The sequence below is a fragment of the Electrophorus electricus genome, chromosome 15 (assembly GCF_013358815.1).
Source record: "Electrophorus electricus isolate fEleEle1 chromosome 15, fEleEle1.pri, whole genome shotgun sequence".
Classification (NCBI taxonomy): Eukaryota; Metazoa; Chordata; class Actinopteri; order Gymnotiformes; family Gymnotidae; genus Electrophorus; species Electrophorus electricus.
Window position 1 is genome coordinate 6,659,622 of NC_049549.1, and position 9,089 is coordinate 6,668,710.

Here is a 9,089-nt window from a genome sequence, read left to right on the forward strand (position 1 = left end):
GCTATATAGAGCAATTAAATACAGTTGTCTCTCTACAGCAATCTGAAGTAGTGGTTCCTATCCACATGGGGGCGCCAAGTGGCAATTCTTGTCAATTAGTAACTTGCCTCATTCATCTAATTAAGGATGTGGTTGATAACAGCAGTTATGATCTTATTTAAGCGTGTCAAAGCTTTTACCCACACTGGCCCATTGTGTGTAAGATTAGAATGTTGTGCTCAAAAGTATCAAGCAACCCCAGAATTTGTTTCTTTGTTACAACATGTTCAATCTGACATGCTTGACTTACTATCTCTTATAGTGAAATGGAGGGCACAGCATGGTCAGCTGCCTGCATAGTCTTCTATTTGTCAGAGTGTTCAATAAAGTCCCTTCTGAAGTTGAGCATGCAATGCAGCTCAGATGCTGGACCAAGCTCATGCTGTTCATGTAATTAAAGAAACATGTTTATATTTACGACATTTAGCTGATGCTTTTATTCAAAGCAACTTACAATTATGACTGAGTACAACTTAAGCAAATGATGGTTAAGGGCCTTGCTTAGGGGCCCAACAGTGGTAACTTGGCAGTGGTGGGGCTTGAATCAGCAACCTTCTGATTACAAGTCCAGTACCCAAGTTTATGTCTATTTGCAATTTCAGAAATGAAACCCTGAGATTTTACAGTTAAATGCCTTCCATCCTTCAGATAGAAATTCTCTAAGGAATTGTTTGGTTTTTTTTAACTGAGGTTTATTTACAGTAAAAACAGGAGATTATTTTTTTTTTTAAATAACCTTTGGTTTATAGGCACTGTAAACCAGAGCTGACATACAGTCACAGAACTCATAAGAAGGAAGAAAATAAGCACAGTGTAGAAAGCCAAAATGATTCAAAGCTTCAGTCAGAAACTGCAGAAACAGCACCATATTGGCCCCAGGCTGAGCTGTGAGTTTTCTAACAGGGAACATGGTGAACATGCTCATTGTACATTAGAGCATTGCAACTATTTGAAAGCTCAGTGCTAAAAACATTGTAGTGACGCCTCACATCGAGTTGACTCCACATTGTAGTGACTCGAATTGCAGGGACTCCTCTAAATGTTGCAGGGACTAGAAGCATAGTAAAGTCTTTCATTCCTACAACACAAATACATGTCAAGGACAAATGCATCTTATGAACCCTGGTATTATACCACTGGTATTAGACCCTGGTATTATATCACTGGTATTAGACCCTGGTATTATACCACTGGTATTAGACCCTGGTATTATACCATTGCAAATGGAAACAACCCTGAAACTTGTATAATTACTTAAGCTATATGCATTTGTGTTGCAGCTATAGCTTGGCCTTGATATCTATAGCTTAACCATCTGGGCTGCAGGTTCAGCTTTAAATCGTTTGTGTAACTTATTGTTGGGGTTTACAAGTGCATAGGAAACTTCTGGGTGTCATTTATGGACAATACAGCCTTAAGCTCAGTCTTCAAAACAAGCTTGTCTAAACAGTTTGACATGTTGAAAAGTGTGTCTAACTTTTTTATCCTTAAAATAGCTTTTCTTTTGACAGACAGATAATGGTTTTAAGTGGCATTGGGAAACAGCATTCAGTGCAGGCCTTTGTGTTGTGCCAGAAGGATATGCTCTTCCACTGCGCACAACTTAGCAAACAGGGATTAGTGTCTTTGCAGTTGACAGCAGACCCCTCCCTCCTGCAGCCCATGTGGTGTCAGCCGTGTGGCGACGATGAGCTCGATTTTGTGTTGCTATTAAAGTGAACGGGGCACTCAACCACCAGATTAAATAAACATCAAAATGAACACTGGATTCTTTTACTTCTGCCCTGAGGCCTAATGTATTTGTACTGATGGATCTACGGAATAAGAAGCATGAAATATAAATGACCAAATAGAAGACTATGACTAGAAGAGGGAAAGGATTTACACCACAAGTATTTGTACCACAGTGCATAGCAGCACAATCAAACCTGTGAATTTAAGTGAGTCAGAAGGTCCATAAATAGCTCATCAATGCTTAGCGCTGCGGCGCTGGCTGCCTATCAAACTGTCATGGTTGCCTTGTGTGCTGAGTGGGACTAGACTGAGGTGTTACAGCAGCCTAAAAACTTCAGACAGTAAACACAAAGACAGTGATGAGCACCCAGATAAGTTCATGCAAAGCGAGCGAGCGAGCACACACACACACACACACACACACACACACACACACACACACACACACACACACACACAAAATGTCTTTGTGCAAACATTGATAAAAATAAATCCAGGGGATTGATGTTTCTAATCCCCCTCCTGGTCACATATCTCATGAATGCAGGGGATGGATGTTTTTAAAGCACCTCTTGGCCTATATCCCCCATGAAACCAGGGAGATGGATGTTGCTAAACTCTCTTGTGGCCTACATCTCCCATGAATCCAGGGGGATGGATGTTTTAAAACACCTTTTGGCCTACATCCCCCATGAACCCAGGGGGATGGATGTTTTAAAACACCTTTTGGCCTACATCCCCCATGAACCCAGGGGGATGGATGTTTCTAAAGCACCTCCTGTCCTACATCTTCCATGAATCAACACATTTACCATCCTTAAGACAAATGGCACATACTTGCTTTCCAAAAAGTCTCCCCCACAGCTCTGCAGCCGGCCTGAGGTGCTTCAGAGTGCAGAGATGGAAATCACTCCCAGACACAATGACAGTTCCCCGAACCATTTTGACGACGACTGGGTTTGAATACACGATGTTAAAAGAATACTTCATGCCAAAACAACTAATGCAGCTAACAGTGAATTACAATTAGTGCATACCTTTCGGAGACTGTTGTGCTGGCTTGTTTTCCTATTATTAAGTACTATCAGTGCTGGGTACCCTGGCTAAGAGGGTTAAACATCACACCAGCCATCCATTTCTGACTCTCACTCATCATGACATGTTGGAAAATATCCCTTTAACATCCAATGACCAAGGCCACCTTAGCTTGGATGAAGCAGGACCAGGGTGCGGGAAAAGAATGCAGGACAAGTGTGCAGGACCAGAATGCACGACCAGGGTGCAGGACCAGAGTCAACGATTTCCTCACTCACAGTGGGCGGGAGAGACATAGGGGGTTCTGAACCCTTTGACTTGTTTGTTTGTTTGTTTGTTTTGTGTTTGTGTGTGTGTGTGTGTGTGCCAAACAGAAAGCTTGAGAGTGGAGGCCAGATAACCTTCAGCAGAGAGTGGTCATGTACCACAAGTGAATGCTCATGTACATTCAGATCACAGTCAGCAGCAAAGGTGTTTGTATCTAATGTGAGGCAGTATATGAAATCAAATGATCAATTATAAATATAAATCTGTAAAGTGAACAAAGGTGAATTGAGCTTATTCAAGTTGCTTTTTAGAGGAGTGCTTCCTTGTTACATATAGATTATATAGATATTACATATATTATGTATATGTTAAACCTATAACTCAAAGTAACTGCACCGTCAGAGACTTTAACTAGTATTAATATAGTATTATTGATAATGGTACATAGTAATGACATATGTCATGTCATTACATAGATGAAAATGAGGATGATGATGATTAGTACCAGGGGTACTAATGTAGCATTTAGGTAAAGTGTGGATAGTTGTGCAGGTATTTGTGTAGGTACCTGCTCTTCATTCAGTAGACCTCATATAAAACCTGGAAATTCCTCCTCCTTCACCAATGCTACCACTACCAAACTAAATCATTACAGTGCAAGTAAAACCTGTCAAAAGGCTCTCCTTCCATCAAAGCCTCGCTTTCTCACTGGCCTTGCTGATGTGATGTATATGGGATGGATGTCAGTGATGGGGTTAAAAGCCATAAAGCCATAAACTGTTCTGGCGCTGATTTATAGTCATGCTCTGTCCAGCGTGTGCCCTACTCACGCAGCATGTGTGCCGCTGCTCACACACCATGGCCTCACCCGGCATCCACCCCAGCTCCAGCAGCAGGGCATAACTTGCCTAACTCAATCCTCACATTTTCAGGCTGCCATGTTCTCCACGGTGATGATGGATGGTTTACAGATGCTCTGTGGGCTGATTTCCCTCTCCTCGGGCCCAGTTGAGAGACAGCTGACAGGAAACAAGGATGCTTATGACAGGATGTTTATGCATTCATATGCAGAGCACTGATGTGCTAAACAAAAGACACATATATTAAAATGGGCATGCAAAAAACAACAAACCCCAGATGTTGCTACTTATTTTGTATTCTGTACCTGATTGAGGGCACAGTAACACTTGAGCTGAAGCAATACATCAAACTGTCAGTAAAGGTTAATTGGCCTTTCCATGACAAAGAAGAACATGCAAAATTCGTACCAACCAATACATTTTAAAAGACAAAAATGTTCTTACCCAAACAATTTGGGTTCTTACCCAAACACAACTCATAGTGCTAGAACAGACTGCAAGACATAGACTTAGATATGTCCCCTAGGGGAATTTTATTTTCCCCAAATAAAAAGAGATCTTACTAAAGGCTAGACCTGATTTTTAGATTGGGTGATATACATTGTGCTCTTGCACAATTATCAAGCAGTAGTCATGGGCTGGCTTGCAGTCATCTGTTTGATCTCCTAGGGTGAATGGTGAATACAGCCTCTAAAGAATTTCACCTTTCACTAACCATGAAGTAAGCTTTAAAAAAACTCCAGAGACAACAAGATGCTCAGGTATTTGACGGGTACGTGACTGAGCGTTGTCTCTGAGGAGCGGATAGAAACCAAACAAAAATGAAGAACAATAGTTGTGGTCTACATGTCCCACATCCAGCAGATGGCACTCATACCACGAAAACCAAAGAGGACACTTTGTTTCAGTATGGCTGCATAAGGATTACTTTCTTTCATAAAACGGCGCCGAATTATGGTTGTAATATGTGTACCAGACTGAGACTGGGAGTTTATGTCTCATATCTAACTATTTAATCTTAACATTTTAATAGTATAATATCATCAACTTTCGACAATTCTACAAGGTAGGGGGTTGGGGTGGTGGTGCGGGGCGCTCTCAAGCGAATGGAAGTTTCAGCAACACATCCGATTGGCTAAAAGTTATCATTTTTTTACGCGTCCCCCTTATATAAGCAACGGTAACGATTCACGCGAATCATAAAACATAGAAAGCAGCTAATTCATTTGGAGTTAACGGCTACGACTCACAATGTCTTTTACATGCTGGAATATAAATTTTGGAACTCTTGGAAAGTGAATAAATATACATATATATAATCGGTAGTGTTTCCCAATTCGTTGATGTTTTTTCTAGTGAACTGAACTGAAGTCAATAGGTTTTGTTCCTTTAGTCAGTTATTTTCCCCCAGCATTCGCGTTTGCTGATCGGTTAAGGCAATGGCGAATACTTGCTTGCAGCTGACAGGCTTTACGGTGAGCGTCCTCGGATGGATTGGGCTGATTATCGCTACCGCTACTAATGACTGGGTAATCACGTGTAAATATGGAATGAACACCTGTAGAAAGATGGACGAGCTGGAAACCAAGGCCTTGTGGGCGGAATGTGTCATTTCAACAGCGCTTTATCACTGCATCTCACTCAGTCAGATCCTCGACCTACCTGGTGAGTTTGGAAAGAAAATATCTGAACTGTAAAAAGTTATTTTATTGTTCTTAAAGACAGGTTTAAATGATGTTACTAGGCCTACTGGAATTTAACGTATTTACTAAATTTGTCAGCACGATGTATATTTACAGTGGGCTGAAAACAGGATGTCATTCACACGCGTAACGGGTCGTTTACTTCAGAAAAAGACACTTTATATGTTTAGTTGCCCCCCCCCCTCCCCCCCACACAGACAAACAAACAAGTAAATATTTATTATATAAATTAACTTTATTATGTGTATTATTGTCCACAATATCGCACATATAGTCACATATTTCACTCTCTTGTTACTGACCGTGGACAACATCTCTTGCTTGTAGCCTATATTCAGACGTCTCGCGCCTTGATGGTCGCTGCATCGATCCTGGGCTTGCCGGCTGTCATTCTCGTGGTCATGGCAATGCCCTGCATTCATCTTGGGAACGAACCCGAGAGCGCGAAGAACAAGCGATCGGTGCTTGGAGGGATTCTAATACTCCTAATAGGTATGTGATCACACACTAAATACTTTAAAAACTTGCTTTGCAGTTTTTGTTTATTTTTTTATTCTTTCAGGCGGGAAACTCAATTAACTTCGATCTTTTACTATATTGATGTTTCTAGAGAGACAACAGGTTTTCAGTTACTGATAGCGCTTCTCTTTATGTGTATTCTTTATGAATGCATTCAGCTCATATCAAGATTCACTGTAAACATAGATAATATTGATCAGCAGGGTAACTGTAGCCCTGCACTCAGACTGCACTACAATTAGTGCTTTGCCAACTCTAACACGCCTGAACAGAGCTCAGGGCTGATTAAGTCGGGTGCATTACAGGATTGACACCACTGAACAGGGCTGCACTTTAGAACTTGAACTGTCCTGCAGTGTAATAAAAAAAAGAAAAGAAAAGAAATGTACATTGAACGTTTGTGTGTGTGTGTCTTGATTGTGTGGGTGTGTTTGTGATCATGTGTGTGTGTGTGATGGTATGTACATGTGTGCTTTTCTTTCAGCTCTGTGTGGGATCGTGTCCACCGTATGGTTCCCCATTGGTGCCCATCGCCAGCACGGCCTGATGTCATTCGGCTTCTCTCTGTACGCAGGCTGGGTGGGTGCGGCCTGCTGCCTGCTCGGCGGCTGCATGTTAACCTGCTGTTCCGCGGACTCCCCTGCCCCATACGCCGCCGACAACAACCGCTTCTATTACTCCAGACAGGGTCCCACTAACCCCACCCCCTCCTCCAGTAACCACGCCAAAAGTGCACATGTGTGAGCTGCAGGATCACTGCGCAGCTGTCTAGAAGAGCCGAAGTGTCTTAGTCCACCAACGTGCTCGGTCTGTTGCTTTGTCTCTTTTCTCCATGCTTCACTGACTCTCTCCAGGCTTATCCAGTGGCCTCTCATGGCTATGTGGATATGTTGCTTGTCAGGTGAACTGACCTCCTGGTCTTCAGAGCAACACCAGGGTCAACAGCATGCTCTGGACTCTCATCGTATTACATAATACAGGCCACTCCCTCATAGGAGACCTGCTGTTAATGGCTGACCTGTTTTAAAGGATCCTTTATCATTTTTAATGTGTTTATTTTCTGCTGCTGCACACTGCCCTGTGCAAATGTAATTATTTTTTTACACTTTGTGGTTCAGGACTTGTGCAGTTCAAGCTCTTTGCTGTTTTGGGCCCTAAACACTAACAAAAGGTCTTGTCAGTATTGCTTTTAATTGTAAATGTCAATCAAATGAAATCATTTTGGGCCAATGTGGAAAGTCTGTCTCTGTCTGTCTCTGTCTGTCTGTCTGTCTGTCTGTCTGTCTGTCTGTTTTTAGAGCACTAGCTACGTCACAGACACTGTTCTACTTGCCACTGTGCACAGCTAACATTTCTAGGTCATCCTTTGTGTTCTGAGCGGCTATAAATGATAGAACTTTGAGATTTCCACCAAAGCATTATTTGACTTGGTTATTTATTGCAAAAAAATTCTTTGTGATATCATGTTTTATTAAATAAACTTTTTTTTTTTTTTCCATATGAAAGTATCTTTTCTTAAACTTTCAAATAAGATCATAGGTCTGCCAGCAGTGCATCTCTGTTAGAAAAGCTAAAACGAAAGTAATAAGCAGTAGACTGAGCCAGGTGTTTTCTGACAGGTATCTCAACCAAGGTCAGGGCTAGACTCCTCTGACCTTCAGAAGCCTGTGCGAGTGATTATATGGGGTAATGGGCCTCTCTGTTGGCTCGCTGTGCAGGCATGGCAGAGATGAGCAGGTCATATATATAATGCATACCGTCACTCAAACCTCATACGTGCCACCAATAATGAGCCACAGGAGATCGCTTCTTTAGACTTGCTCCATGTGGGTATTGATTCCTCTGTTGAGTCTCTTCCAGCAGGACTGATGGGGGGCGCGATATGAATAACAAACAGCACTGATTGGAGGTTAACGGTTGCAGACAGCCATGAAGCAAGATTAATACCCCGATCATGGTCAAGTTCCTCCTTACTTGTTTTCCACACAACATTCTCATGTTAATGAGTCTTAAAGCCTCGCCTTAGAGAATGCGGAGTTGGTACACGGGGACTATGACAGACGTTGAGTGTTCATAAAATGATTAGCGATTATCGTTCACTCTGACTCTGGAAATGAGAAATGCAGACTATAATACCTAAAAAAGTTTAGAGTCGCTGAGAGAAAATGTCACTGAATACACAAAAGTGTCTAACAGTAGACACTGTTTAGCCACCAAGGTTAGACAAAACAAATTTCCTTATTTCCTCCCTTCCAGTTTTCTGCATTATTAGCAGCATTTGATTTTTTGGGTGAAGTATCTCAGAGTTTAAATGAATAAATAAATAGATAAATAACTGACAAAATCCAGCTGGTGTAGGTGGGAGGGCAGGAGCTACGGTCAACCATACGGCTTGCTCATGTCCTCTACAGAAAACTTTGCAACTGTTAACAGAAAAATGAAAAACCTCTTCTATGACAGGATATCTGGGCTAAATGAACTGCTCTGTAACTGAGAGACCTTGAGCTAAATAGGTAACCATGTGTAGAAAAGCTTAAGGAATGAAAGGAGCAAAAAATGAAACCAGCAAAAGTTTTCATCTCTAGCCAAACCTTGTATATGAGAACAAAGAAAAAAGAAAGGCAGGCAGCTGAGAAGGGAGGAAACACTGACCTGCAAAAATCTGATTTGGTTGAACAGGATTTGTCTGTATAATCATATGAAATGAAGAATGCAAGATATACAATAAGTACATATTAATGATTTGAGTTTTTAGAGGTTTTTTTTATGCATTTCAAGAAAAAAAGATTTATCCTTGGACAGGTTATTATTGCATATACTACTTTTGTAATATCTTTGATGTATGTGTAGCACCATAAATATATTATTACCCCCCAAAAAGGTGCACAGATCTCCAATACTGTGCATGGAAGATTTCACTGGCAACCATGAA

The 9,089-nt window shown here is 41.5% G+C and overlaps 1 protein-coding gene across 1 annotated transcript; it reads left to right on the plus strand.

Moving 5' to 3' along the window:
- The first annotated feature begins 5,124 nt into the window (after positions 1–5,124).
- cldn11a (claudin 11a) lies at positions 5,125–7,655 on the plus strand. The gene is made up of 3 exons (XM_027008552.2): positions 5,125–5,600; positions 5,966–6,130; positions 6,642–7,655. The coding sequence occupies exons 1-3, from the start codon at positions 5,375–5,377 to the stop codon at positions 6,899–6,901; spliced, it is 651 nt and encodes a 216-aa protein (XP_026864353.1). The 5' UTR covers positions 5,125–5,374; the 3' UTR covers positions 6,902–7,655.
- Positions 7,656–9,089: the final 1,434 nt, after the last annotated feature.

Excerpts from the sequence above, each read along its gene's own strand:
- cldn11a (XM_027008552.2), top strand. The coding sequence starts at position 5,375 with ATGGCGAATACTTGCTTGCAGCTGACAGGCTTTACGGTGAGCGTCCTC. Across the intron at positions 5,601-5,965 it reads TCAGATCCTCGACCTACCTG|CCTATATTCAGACGTCTCGC; the intron begins GTGAGTTTGGAA and ends TCTTGCTTGTAG. Across the intron at positions 6,131-6,641 it reads GATTCTAATACTCCTAATAG|CTCTGTGTGGGATCGTGTCC; the intron begins GTATGTGATCAC and ends CTTTTCTTTCAG.